Consider the following 14,628-nt stretch of genomic DNA (forward strand, 5'->3'; position numbering starts at 1 on the left):
CTTTCAGTACAGTATTCCATAAAGTACGTGCGCTATTCAGCACTTTATTATAAAATAGGCTTTGTGTTAGATGGTTTTGCCCAACTGTAGGCTACTGGAAGTGCTCTGAGGACGTTTAAGGTAGGCTAGGCTGAGCTATGATGTAGGTTAGTATATTAAATGCATTTTTGACTTACAGTATTTTCAATTTATGATGGGTTTATCGGGATGTAACCCCACTGTAGGTTGAGGAAGATCTATAGTGACATTAGGGGCCAGGTGATTCCTTCCTGAGAGAATGTCCTGTGCACTGGCCTTGACTCACTAGATGCCAACAGCACCCTCCCCTGGTTGTGACAACCAAAAGCGTCTATGGACATTGCCAAATGTTCCCTAAGGGGCAAAATTGCCCCTGGTTGAAAACTGCTGTTCTAGGATGACCAATCATCTTGGTTTTCAGGGGACAAAGGGCTTTCTTGGGAAGAGGGACTTTCAGTGCTGAAACTAGGAGACTCTTGGGCAAACTGGGACAAGTAGGTCACCCACCATCCCTCCCTCCCTCCCAAATAACTTTAATCCCTCTACCTACCATCAAAACACATTTCTGGGACTTCCCTGGTGGTGCAGAGGTTAAGAATCCGCCTGCCAATGCAGGGGACACGGGTTCGAGCCCTGGTCTGGGAAGATCCCACATGCCATGGAGCAACTAAGCCCGTGTGCCACAACTACTGAGCCTGCGCTCTAGAGCCTGGGAGCCACAACTACTGAGCCCGCATGCCACAACTACTGAAGCCCAAGCACCTAGAGCCCGTGCTCTGCAACAAGAGAAGCCACCACAACGAGAAGCCCGTGCACCACAATGAAGAGTAGCCCCACGCACCACAACTAGAGAAAGCCCATGCGCAGCAACGAAGACCCAACGCAGCCAAAAAGTAAATAAATAAATTTATTTTTTTAAAAAAACAAAAAACCCCACACATTTCCTCGGGACTTCCCTGGCAGTCCAGTGGTTAAGACTCCGTGCTTCCAAAGCAGGGGGTGCAGGTTCGATCCCTGGTTGGGGACCTAAGAGCCCACATGCCACGTGGTCAAAAAACAAAAAAACATTTCCTCCTCTGCCCTCAGGCGTGTGAACAGTAGCTCCTCACCGCCCTATATGAAACCACCGCTCACACACCTAAATAGATTACATCCTACCTTATAGCTTCTTCTGGGACCAAAATATTATCCTTGTCTCCTCTTTCTTCCTGGGCACCATCTCCCACAGCCATGACTTCCACGAGGCTCTCTGAGCCATGAGCCGAATTGCTCACATATTTCTTATATTACTAAGGCCAAAATTGACCTAAAACGTCTGCTAGGAGAAATGGCCCCACCCTGGGGAGGACGTTACTGGGGTGCAGAGCTCCGGTGTGCACACATTCAACTCCCCTTCAGCAAGTGGCCCCAGAGCCAAGGAGAGATCACCTGGGAGATGGAAGGATGGGGAGACACCATTTGACTCCCCTTTTATCCCTGACACTCGGCTGAGTCTCATATGACCTGCGGACACAGGGACAGGACCTGAGACCCTCTAAAGAGGACATGAAAGGAAATGGCATTTTCTGCCCTGGTACTGGTTGAACACCTGGGAGTCCTCTGCACAGGGGACCCCACCCGGTCAGCCCCAGGTTTGGCAAACCCCCTCCCCAAAGCTTTCTATCCATTTGCCTCCTCCCTTTAAAGGCCTCCTTTCATTTGGTCCCCCAGGGAGCCATCTCGTTACTACAGAAACAATGACGTCATGTGGCTGGGTGGGGCTGCGGGTCCCTCCTACCACTCCCTAACTAGGTATCGCGCGCCTGCCTACATCACGGCTCAGAAATTTATAGCCCAGCGCTGGGTATTTATAAGGTGGCTCTGGTGTGACCACAGATTCAGTGCAGGGCTGGTAACTATTTATAGCCAAAGGATATATACTTATACTTATTACATGCCCCCCCCTCCGTATTCTGGGCCACGTGTTATATAACTGCCATTATGCAATAACGCCCATTACATAATAATTATGCACTAATGGGGATATAATCTGCAGGCATAATAAGGACACACTCCCCAAGGGCTGCACTCGTAGGCCTGCCTCCAGGGGTCTCCTGATGTCTCTACACACTCCACCCAGTTGAGAAGAGTCACCAGGTGTCACCCTACTCCCACTGTCACATGCAGCCTCCCCTAGACCATCAGACCCAGCTGCAAAGCTCTCTCCAGATTCCTTCTTCCTGTCTTGTCCCTGACCCTGGCCTGAAGAGAACACCTCTGTCTGCTTCCCTTTAAGCCCGACACAAAGAATTATGAAGGGATAAATCCTGGAAGGTTAAGGGACACTCTCCATTTCAAGAAAGGAAAAGAGCAGCAGCAGTCACCCCTGGAAGGAGCCTGCAGGGTCTAGAAAAGCCTCCAGGACGCCAGGCCAGTTGGCAGAGGGTTGGCCGCACACAGAGGAGCACCGTGGCCCTCCAGGAAAGAGCTGGAAAGAGGCAAGGACTGGGGCCAAGCCAGCACAGTCAAGCAGGCCACTTTTTAGTGGCTCCTCCTTCCCTCATCACCCCGTGGTGGCTGCGCCTTTGGTAGGGCCCTTTGTGTCAGGCTTAAAGATATGGCAGACAGAAGTGTTCTCTTTAGGCCAGGGGCAGGGACAAGACAAGAAGAAGGAATCCGGAGATTTGGTGGAGCCCTGACTTCTGCCATCGGGGTTACGCTGCCAGCAGGAATGCCCTAGAGCAGGATCCTGGCTGCTCAGACAGCAGCACATGCTCTGCTGGTCACCCTGCTCCCAGGAAGGACAAAGAGAAACTGTCACCTCAAGGGAAAAGAGTACGGGGACATGGGCTCTGCACCTGGGGTGATGGGGGACACAGGTGGAATGGGCAGGGGATAGGAAAATTTAAGACCACAATGGCACTTAACGGAGCCAGTTCAATTAGCCCAAACATATCATCTGCTCTTAAAATAGATATCTCTGTATTTAAAAGTTGTTTGATGAAAAGTTAATTGATGAAAAAACTAGAAGAACCTATATGGATCTGGGAAGTAAGTTTCTCTCTAGTGCAGGAGGGTGATTTGGGGATCCTGTCTCTTACATTTCTCTATTGTTTGAATTTTTAATAAAGAGTGCATTTTACTACCGTAATAAGGAAAATCAAATAACATCCTTTAAAAAGAGTAGTGCTGAGGCTCAGGAGACACTTCTGATCTCTGCTTCCCATGCTGCTGAAACAAATGTCTGCTGTTCTTTGGGGTCTGGGATGGGCCTGATGCGGTCAATTGCTCACTACATAGGCCTGGGTCAGCTGAGTAGTAAATCCCCTGTTCCAGTCCCCAGAACAGCAGCCCTGGCACACAGAGAGACCATAATGCAAGACATCAAGAGGGATGTTCAGTGCGAGACTCAGAGGGGGACTCATGATTCCCAAGGGGAAAGGAGCCCCCAGATGGTTTCAGCCCAAGGTCCTTCTGCCCAGAAAGGGGAAAATGGAACAGGACATGCAGGGGAACAGCCAGGGCTCTGAGGTTCTGTTGCCATGTGAGAAAACATAAATAAGTTCCTAAACTGGATGAGAGGCAAGAGGTGAATCTGGGGTACATTCTGTCTGAATTGCTCTGTTTCTTACAGGCCAGAGGGTCTCAGCTGGGGCAATTCTGTCCTCAGGGACACTTGGAAATGTATGGAAATATTTTGTTTGTCACACATGGTGGTGGGGGGGTGGACTGCAACTAGTGGGTCAAGGCCAGAGATGTTGCTAACCACCCTATAATGCACAGGACGGTCTCCATGACTCAGAAGGATCTGGCTCAAAAGTCAACAGTGCCATGGTTGGGAAACCTTGCTCTATGGGACCTGATTTCAATGGTTAAGAGGTCAAGTCCCTATCTTCCTAGCCACGGAAACAGGAAAATCTCCAGCAGTAAGCTAGCCTCTCTCACAACCCAGCCCCCCTCAGCATATTGGAAGAGTTTTTATATACACAGCCCCAAAGTTTTCAAACTTTAAGAAAGGGGTAAGAATGAGAGTCTAAGAGAATTCGGGAGCATAAAAGGCAATGAAGAGCAGATTACTGCAAAACTTCCAGCGATCATCTGGTTAATTAGGATAATTACATTCACTTTTATTTCAAACTGCAATTCCAAGCAGACTCCCAGGAAAAAGGCGTGACAGAGCAAGGATCAGGGATCCCAAGATCCAGCCGAGCCCGCCTGACCGCACACCTGGACTTCCTGCACACTCTACCTGCCCTCCCCACGCTCCAGGATGGGGTGCCAAGAAGCTGAGCTGGCCGCAGCAGGGTGGGGGCATCCAGCTGAGCTTCCCCAGTCTACGCTAGCATGCTGCCTCTCAGGTCAGAGGCAGGGGGCTGGCCAGCGGGAAGGGAGACCAGTGTCAAGGACAGGCCAGGTTCCCGCCTGCTGTTTCCACCCCACATGCTCAGCAGCTGGGGGAGCCCTTGAGCTGAGTCACAGGCTAGGCTCCAGCCACTCTGTCTCAGCTCCTAGAGAGCAAGGGAGACCACGGGGACCTGGTCGGCTTTCTCCTCTGAGACTCCACCAAGGCCAGCAATCCCCATGAAGTTCAAGGAATGGCAAGGCCTACGGAGGGAAGCCAAGGTGCTCAGTGACCTGAAACCTGGGGTCCTTCTGCAGGAAACTGATTGTGTGACCCAGGCGCCCTGACATCTCTGTACCGGGTCCCCTTCTCTGTGGGGATAATAATACCTGCCCTGCCTATATCACTCAACCATTGTGAGAAGGAAATCAGCTCAAGGCAAGCTGAAAAGGCTCAGCCAGCTGACAAAAACAAACTAATTCCTCACTGTCTTTCAAGGTGCAATTCAAGCAGGTCATCTTCCAGGAAGCCTCCCAGGTCCTCGAGTCTGGCTCACCAATTCCTCACTACACACAAACCCCCCTGTGTGTGTCACCCTAGTGCACAGGCTCACAGCCGGGAATGTGGGTTTAAAACTAGAATCAATGTGAGAATTTGGGTGGTTAACACATGAACAGGACTTAACACGGTGCCTCGGCCATATTGGGCCTTCAATGGAAAAATGGAATTAAAGCAAGGGATAGAGACCACGGGTGTGCCCTCTCCTCCACTGACCGGGAACAAAAAATTGTTTGGAACCCGGACAAAGGAGTGTCTCTTAAGTTATTGGATGTCCCCCAAATTTATAACAAATGAGGCACAGGGAACTCTACTCAATACTCTGTAATGAACTATATGGGAAAAAAATCTAAAAAAGAGTGGATATATGTACATGTATAGCTGATTCACTTTGCTGTACACCTGAAACTAACACAAAATTGTAAATCAACTATAATCCAATAAAAATGAAAAAAATAAAAAATAATGTCCCTGTCCCTGGGGCAGTGGCATGCCGTGTCATCATTAAGACATCAAAAGTGAGGAGAAGAGCCAGAACACCCCCACCACCAACAGGCCACGGTGGCTGGTGGGGGGACAAGTCACTTGGGAGACAGGCCCACAAAGGGCAACCCCAAAATATTTTTTTAAATCCCCTAAGGGCCAGAAAATCAGATATTAGATATCCATACAAAGTAAGGAACCCAGGTACCCAGGGCAGTAAGGCCCAGTCCAGCCAAACCCCCCTGCCGCAGCCCCTCCACCTGCTGGGACCCTTTTCTAATGCCAACAACTCTTCTGCTCAAACATGCTTAAAATGGCGACGGCGGCCTGCAGGGCCAGGCGTTTGTCGTACTGTTTGCCACGGTGCCCTCAGTGCCAAGAAAAACCTATCATGAGAAATGCCATCAGCTATATTTATCTATCTCTCAGCCCCCCAGCCTCCTCCTTCCGTCTGCCAACCAGGCCCTGCGGAGCCCCCCTCACCCAGTGGGCACACTTCCCTGTTGCTGACGCCCGTGACCACCTGCCCAAGCCTCGCTTTCCGGCGCTCTCTTCCCCAGCCCCTGCAGTCAGGCCTCCACACAGGCGCAACAACCAACAGGCTGCACCCCTTCTTACTGGTATATCAGGGCGTGCCCACATGTGCTTAAAGTTTGCACCCACACAGGCGTTGGTCGCTGTGTCTCTAGTCCCAAACCACAGGCACCGGTGGTCCTCCATCTCCTTTCAGCCTCAGCTCCCTGCTCCTCAGGCAGGACCGGCCTGCCCTCAAAGTCCTCCGTGAGCCATGGGCTGGGTCCTCTGGCAGCGGTACCCATGCTGCAGCCTCTCACAAGCCAGCCATCACGGGGAGACAAGAGGCACGGGGTGAGAGCGCAAAGCCCTGGGAGGACAGGGTCTCCTCCCCCCGGGCCTGTGTACCACGCAGGCAGGACAACCGGCTGCGGGGTAAACCTCTCACCCTTCCACCTCCCTGATGGAGAGTGGGGAGCCACAGCTTGTATTTCAAGGTGCTAAGAATTTCCAAGGAGTGTGCATGTTAAAAGGACCCCCACCCCCTTCCCCTCCAGCCAAGAGGGAAACAGCAGAATCTGGGATGATAAAGGGAAAACGGCAAAGTCAAGGTTCAGGACTACTCAAATCCTACAGCTGTGACGAGGCCGTTGCTAGGGATGCGGCTAACAGGAGAATGTCCTTTGGTGTCAGGCACTTCAGACCTTTCTCTACACAGGCAGCAGGGCTCCAACCTGACCCTTCTTACCCTCAGGCCTAGCACAGAACATTTGAAGGTGAATCAATGACTGTAGCCTAATCCCCCAAACCTCCTCCTCTTGCTTCAGGAGGCAGTGCCCACACCCCATCCCAGCCTTCTCCCCAGAAGGCTACCTCCCGCCTCTGAGCCCCTATCTCAGAAAAGAGTTCCAGGGAGCCAACTCCTCTGAGAATGAAGCAACCCAAATAAAAATTTTAAAACCCAGAAGCTCTTTCTCTCCTGCCCCCTCCCCCTCTGCTGGCAAATGAAAACAAACAAGAAATCAAAGAGGCCTTTTGTGCGAGCACTGCGCTGACACTGCTGGGGCCTTTGAAAGGACTTCTGAATCGGACACTGAAGGATAAAATAACTGAAGCGTGGCAGCTCCTGAGACAGGGGGGTGGGGTGGGGGTGGGACCGACGGGGCAAAGAGAAAAAGGGGTGGGGAGGGAGACACCTTCTTCCCAGGGCAGAAGGGGAGATGTTTAGCTGTACCCTCTCTGCCCAGCTGTTGCAGGACGCAAGGACAGAGAGAGACCATGGCACAGCCTTCTACCCCTCTGGCCTACCCTTCCTCAGCACCCTGGGTCCCTGCAACTTTAGAAGGTGGCTAAGATGGGCCCTGCCTCCTTCTTCACAGCCCACCTGGAGCTGCGCCTGATGAACTCTGCTGGGTCTTCCCTCGCCTCCTGCATGGATCACTGTTCATTCACATCTATAGGATGGTGTCTTCTAGAATTTATCAAGAGGCCTTCACCCAAACCCTGCAGGCCACATGTAGGAGTCTCTGATTCTTAGAAGGGCCTTGCTCACAGTAGGTTCACAAAATGCGTACGTATTTCATGAATAAAGGAAATTCAACCATCCTCTGGCAGTGCCAAAAAGTAAACTGAATCCTCAGGAAGTCCTTCTGTACATCTGGACCCCAGCTCTCCTGCTACAGAGTGGCCCTTTTTCCTCTGGGTGGGCAGTGGAGCACAGCTGGTCACCATGCTTGGGCTCCTAGGTCCCCTCCAGCTTATTCATGGGCCTAACTCTGCCAGCTCAAGCTCAGACAAAGGTAGTTCTTTTTTGCCTTGAGCTGCAGCTTCCAACTCAACCATGAGAGTGAGCACTCCACCAAGATGCCCTGCACATCACAGCCAGTGGGGACCCCTGACTGCCTGGACAGACAAGCTACAGACAAAGGGGATGAGAGCAGATGGTCAAGGGAGTCCCAGAACGAGACCAGCCCAAGGAGTGGGTCTGAGTATTTCTGACCTCCTTTTTTGGGTCATGCCCCCTCCAAAGCCAGCCTGAGCCGCATCACCCTTTTACACCACCCAGAACCAGGCACCCCATGTCACATTAACAGAGCAAATATAGCCTGGACAGACCTCTCGGGTATGTGACCTGGGCAGTCACACAGACCCTATGCTTGGTTTAATGATGTAACTGCTGTCTCGCTGTAATTCCTAATCATTTTGAACTAGGAACCCCTCATTTTCGTTTTGCACTGGGCCCTGAAAATTATGTAGCTGGAAGGCCCAGCAAATCGTGTAGCTACCATGGGATCTGATCAAACTTGGACTTTCCTTGTTCAATACAGAACGCTCCAGTTTAAGAGGGCCTCCAGAGGGTGATGACCAAAATGGCAAGTGCGCAAGGAGCCGTATCAAATGTGGGAGGCGTGAGAGCCCGGCAGCGTTTGGCCTGGAGAACGGACAGCTTCCTGGGAAGAGGGGTGGAAAGGAACCATGAGCCCTGTCTTCAGCACTTGAAACGCTGCTATGTTACAGAAAAATTAACTCTCACTTAGTTCATCCCTTAAGGCAGAAATAGTACCAACAGGTAAAGGTGACAGGGAGACATCCTTGGGCTCACGGAATCATAACAACTGGAATTGCAGGAGCTGCCGTCCACTGCTTTTCTGCTATGTGCCAGTATCTTTACATATTAGCTGGTTTAATCCCTTTAACCAACTTCTGAATTAGTTGAACAGAAGACTCTTACAATGACCAAAGCTGACCCTCGAACAACAGTGACATCTCTTCTGGGTTGCTCTAAAAGGCATCTAACCCTACATTGGTATATCTTGCTAATTTTAGGAACCTGGTAACTAGGCCCTGCAGTCTTCAACAGCCCTGGCACCAGATGGCGCTGCCTCAAAAACGCAGACCAGTGGCATTTCTGGGCCTAGAAAAAAGAGGCATGGGTGAAGTGGTACAGGGGCCTCAGGAGTTAGGCCTCCGGAGACGGTGGCTGGTATGCCTGTGGCCACCCCCGTGCACTCATCCAGAGCCACCAGATGGGCCAGGCATCCAGCAAAGGCTTGGGGGACATCACTGGCATCAGCCACATCTTGGCAGGACTGACATGGCGAAGCAATGCCTTCCACTGCTGAGGAAGGACGCAGACGTGGAGCCCTCCCTTGGACCAGAAAAACAGTGCTCACCGCAAAGCCCCAAGTCCTGAAGCAGACAGCGAAAACCATGAAGCTCTTATACTGAGAAGGGCAACCTTGCACTTGAAAAAGTTCACTTAGACAAATCCTCAGGTGCTAATCCATTTCCTACGACAAGTAAGGCCCAGCTATCGCCGGACCTGGAGGTGAGGAGGGAAGCAGAATCTCCTTTCAGAGAGGCACACTGAAGAACGCAGGGGAACACAGCCTGCAGAGTCCAAACAGGGAAACCCTACCGGATAAACCATCTGGTTCCTTCCACAACAACAACCCAGAAACTGCCAGGAAAGAAACCAAGGTGAAAGAGGAGGAGGAGGACCACCTAGAGATTATAAGACTTGAAAGATGGAGCAACCCACTGCAATGCATGGACCTCAGTGGGATCCTGATCTAGACAAACAAAATTAGGAGATAATTAGGGAAATGTGAACACTGACCAGCTATCCGACCATACGAAAGAAATTGTTTTAGGCGTGATAGTGATATTGTGGTTACGTTTTTCAACAGTCCTTATCTTTAGAGACATGTACAGAAATATTTACAAATGAAAAGCTATGATGCCTGGATTTTCTCCTCAACAACCCAGTGTAAAGGTGGGCAGCAGGGGCTGTGGATGAATTGAGACTGGCCATAAGTCGGCACTGGTGATGGGGGTTCCTTCTATGTGTAAATTTCTCTGTAATGAGAAAGTGGAGATAAAGAAAAGAATACCTGGACTTCATGGACCTCCACGGTGGGCCTGTTGGAGGGATCTGATGGGGAGAAGCTGACATTTCCATTCAGTAAAGCATTTTATTACTTTCAGATTTTTTTTCTTCCCTAGGACCAAGGCCTAGGTTAAGGAAGGCCTGAAGATGCCAGTTTACCTTCAGACCCCTGCAGAAGCTTTGGAGATAGTCTAGTTGTGCTTCCAGACCAGTTCAGCCATCCTTCCTCACACAAGCATCCTTCCCCCTGGCCCCAGGCTCCCCTCTGTCTCCAGCCACTGCCCTGGGACACCCCCTTTGGATGGAAGGACACCGGCACGAATGTACTACCTCCTCCCCGTGGCAGTGCTCTCTGACCCTGCTCTGCCTCAACATCCCCTCCTAAATGGAACAGACACACAGCGACATTCCTTCCCAGCAGGAAGGCCACCCTCATGAAGGGTGCTAAACACTCTGGGTGGCCTTTTAGGACCGCGTATTCTGGGAGTGGAGCTCCTGACGTTACACACACACACGTCCTTTAGTCCCTCTCAACCATGCCACCTCCTAAAGCTTCATGTGGGACCAAAAAAGCGCCCACAAGGGCCATGGATGACAGATGACGATGGTGCCTGGAGGGGAAGCCATGCCCCCATGCTTACCATCATGTCAAGTTTACTTGTCATCAAACCTGGCACCACCAGCTCAGCCCAGATCAGGTACTTCAGCCCAGTTTGAAAGGAAGGAAAGCATTTCTTTTAGAATCCAACCTACCTCTTGTCTGAGCCCTTGCCAGCCCAGCCCCCAACCCCAGTTTATACTGGAAGGAAGGAACAAGTGGCACCCTACTGAGTATGTCTTTGCGTGGACATGGAGAAGGAATGTCGTGCTATTGGACTGACACTGTTTGGGGGCTCAGCCAGAAGACATTTTCTAGAAAACTGGAGTGGCTTAGAGAGAAAGCAATGCCCACTCCATGCCGTCTCGAGGCCACTTACCCAAGACCCACTGGTAGCCCGTGCCTCACCAAATCACCCCCACTCCTTCAGTAAGGCACTCTTGAATTAAAGCAATTTCAGCAACAAAAATCCTACCTTCACTGAAACTATCTGGAGTCCAGGGACTTGAATTATAAACAAATTATAAGAAAACATCCTCGGTTCTCCACTCAGCTTTTGTCAAGGAACTCAGCTGGGACAGAGATGGCCACGGCTGCATGCAATGGGGCATGAATTTACTCATATTCCTGGGCAAATCATCTCATTATGGCTAGGGGGCAAGCGGGGGCGCCTCCCTTCTCCTGACACCTGGTCAGTCCAGGACCCAGGTGGCTGGTCAGGAAATGGTCTCCATCACACATACTTCATCCGACCTCAGCCCCATGCTGGCAGCAGCCAAAAATTTGGCCTAAAATAAGAGAAGCCAGGGAAACAGCTCAGCTACAGGGATCCAGCTACAGAGCAAGGTAGGAGGAAGCCGGCTCAAAAGGAAGATGAGTATTAATTTCATCTTAGAGGCCCTAGTTCCAAAATCAGAAGGTGCGGAATCCCCTCTCAGAGGAGCTATCTGACAGACACAAGCTCAAGGCTCCAAGTCTGCCCCAAGCCACTTCCAATACCACCAGGCACACACCCTCCCCACTTTGATTTGCTGAGTAGACAGAGAATCAGGGAATAACTTTTAATTTTTTCTTTTGTCTCTTTTCCAGAAAGAAAAAGGATGAACGAGGAAGAGGACCGGCAGTTGGTCATCCTTCGTGAGTGGGCCATGATAGTCACACAGGGCCAGGCACAGGCCTAGAAAGATCCATGGAGGGGGGGACAACAGGAGTGGGGGGGGTATCCACTGCCTCCAACCAACTACCAAAGCCACCTCTCAGAATGAGAGAATGAGCAAGAAGAGAGGCCTCAAATACCACCTTTTCCTCCCCAGAGTTCTCCAACACATAAACTCTCAGTGCTAATCCCAGTCGAGGTTCCACTGCTGATGCAATGCTGAAAGTGCCCCAAAATTTCCTTTCTGGATTAAGTCATACCTCTCCTCCCAACATCCCAAACAGGCAAGGGGGTAACCACAGCAGAAAAGTGAGTTGCTTTTCTTTTTTGTGAATGAACAGGAAGGAAGATACACACACACACACACACACACACACATATTTGCGGGAAAGAACATTCACTAGAGTTGAAGTTAAGCCACATTCTCTTACATTCGCATGAAGAGAGAAAGAAGGGGGAAAAAAGGGGGGGGAATACTGGAATGGTGGAAAGTAAAAAAAAAAAACACAGAGAGAGAGAAAGGTTTGGTAGCCCTCTCATTACAAGTTGGTTGGGCATAATGTAAACACACTTCTGCCTTGCTTAATCACAGAGTGCCGCCCGTTTAGGTTTCAAAGGCGGCAGTAAATTGGGCGTAGCTGAGTGGAGGCTAAAAATTAACCAGCCATCTCTGTTTCAATTTGTAAGAAAACAAAAGCGGAAAGAAATTATAAAAAGGGAAAGGGTAGGGGAAAAAAAAAAAGGAACGGAGGAGGAGAACTGAACCACACAACCCAAAATGCAGGGTGAAATTGGAAAAGCAAAGAGGAGAGCTGGAACTACTTGGAACACAAAAGGAAAAGGAGATTTTACAGAGTTTTGATTGTTTGTTTGTTGCTTTAAGACCTTCCACAGCAATGCCCACTCCCTGGCATGCCTATGCTGGGGAGAGCCTCTCTGCCCCCCAGCAGAGGTATGGGGGCTGCCGGCGTCCATCGGGGGTCTCGCCACTTCAGCTGAAAAGCGAAGGGGAAGGGACAGTGAAGGGCAAGAGCACAAGGAATCTCGTGCTCATTTTCACTCTCTGTGAAATTGAATGACTTTTCTCCTCTCCGTCAGCCAAATCCCAGCCAAAACAGCTCCCGCCTGGGCATCTGGGCCTCAGAAGCTGCCCGCCTCTGCCTTCTTTCCTCTTTTCTATTCATTCTGTCTCATATCCGGGGGTTTTACACGCCCCTCTCTCCACCGAACTGCTGCCCACCCTGCTTGTGCCAAATCTGGCATTTCCCCAGGACTTGAGGGGACGCTGCAGGAAAGCCAGTACCTGCCCCCCAATACTTCTTCTGACTCATTTTAAATCAGAGCAAGAAGTGATTTTTTTGTGTGTGGTAGTGGTATTCATCACAAACTCTCACCATCATGGATAATTCTGGGGCATCCTGGCCCCAGTCCTAGGACCTGCGGCGTCTTTTGGGTAAGACGAGTCCTCCAAAGACGAAGATGCATGAAAATCAGTAACACGCCAAATGAGCAAAGGAGGAAGAATGGAGAGAGTGGAGGGAAACAGAAGGGAAAAGGGAACATCAAACGTGCTTCAGGCCTCAGCAGGAGGGATGCACGTTAGGCCCATCGCGTCTATGCATGTATCGTTTGGAAAGAAGAGGTACAATAAACAGAACAAATGCCAGCAAGTAAAATAAAATGGGGTGGGCAAAAGGGGGATTGAGAGCAACCTACCCGGAGTGTGGACAAAGTAAGCCAGATAAAGATCCAGTTCTTTGATTGTGACTCCAATGTGATGTGGCTGTACGCACAGGCCGGGGTTCGAGCACTGGGGCGACTTGTAGAGCCGCTCCCCGTCAGTACTTTCCAGGGGGATCCCCTTAAACAAAATCACCATGACCAGGTCCAGCCGCCACACCTTGTCGGCCTGGCGAAGGCAGTCAATCCGCCGGATCTTGCCCTTCTGGTCGGGGTTGGAGAGCACACAGCAGGGGGGCTTCTTGCCCGTGATGGTCAGCACAAAGTCCTCTCGGAACTCGGGCCGGATGTCTTTGCGCAGCTTGGCCAGCAGCCGGGATGCCCACTTCTGCTTGATCTCGGGCTTCTCGCCCAGCAGCTCGTCCTTCACCGCCCGCTCCTCGTCCTTCGACATCCGCTTCTCGTGCTTCTTGAAGTACTTGCGCTTCCGCGCCTGCAGGTTGAACCAGGTGTAGGAGAAGGCGCGGACGTGAGGCAGCAGCGCCTCGATGAACGGGTGGAACTCATCCTGCAGGCGGCAAGCCGGGAGCATGCGGGGCGAGGGGAGACAGGAGGAGGGGAACACGGGGTGAGGGGGAAAGAGAAAAGGAGAAAAGAAGCGTTAGAAGGGGGGCACAAGAAAAATCGCCTTCTCCTCCTCCGCCCCCCGCACAACAATTTTCTCTTGCGATTGTTCTAGGAAAGTGTGGTCTGGAGCTGCCACCAGCCTAGCCAGCCGCTTGCTCCCATCTCAGCCTCAGCAGCCAGACAGAGACACCCAGAGCCTGAGCACACACCTATTCTCTCTCTCTCTCTCTCTCTCTCTCACTCACTCACACACACGCGCGCACAGACAACGTTGCCGTCCACACACACACGCTGCTGGTATCCCCGCCAGGCTCTGTCGCGCCCATGACATCTCCATGTTCTATTGCAGCCTCGAACTCGTCTCAGCTCGCCCCAGCACAGTGTCCAGTCTGCACAAATGCCCGTGGACGCACACGCGGGGATTGCGGGGGCCACCTCACGCCCGGACACCGGTAGGTTTTTGGCCACCCCCAAGAAGAGAGAACATGACATCCACGAGCCAGCGAGCGAGGAAACGGATTTGGCTTCCCCCTCCCCAGGCTGTTTTCATTCTCTTTTCTCCTGCTCCGATTGGAACATCCACCCCAGCATTTTAAAAATCAGATCTAAACCCTAAATATGTGATTTCAGCTTTGTTATCGACACCAATACTAATGTTAATCTCAGTAATAAGGAAGAAAACGCTTCTTGTTAACACAAATAAGGTGGTAGTATCAATCAACCACATTAGGGTTAAAAGCTACATGGGGCATCCAGCGCCCCATCCCCACTGACCCCTTCACCCT

General features: G+C 51.2%; 1 protein-coding gene across 5 annotated transcripts in view; it reads right to left on the reverse strand.

Moving 5' to 3' along the window:
- Positions 1-14,628, reverse strand: part of NFIX (nuclear factor I X) — a 98,050-nt gene that overhangs the window by 56,458 nt on the left and 26,964 nt on the right. For all 5 annotated transcript variants that reach the window (XM_082621839.1, XM_082621837.1, XM_082621841.1 and 2 more), the window contains exon 2: positions 13,253-13,784. In XM_082621839.1, coding sequence (XP_082477965.1) covers positions 13,253-13,784 — 532 coding nt within the window. The remainder of the gene's footprint in view (positions 1-13,252; positions 13,785-14,628) is intronic.

The sequence above is a fragment of the Mesoplodon mirus genome (genome assembly GCF_964341445.2).
Source record: "Mesoplodon mirus genome assembly, chromosome: 5".
NCBI classification, from domain to species: Eukaryota; Metazoa; Chordata; class Mammalia; order Artiodactyla; family Ziphiidae; genus Mesoplodon; species Mesoplodon mirus.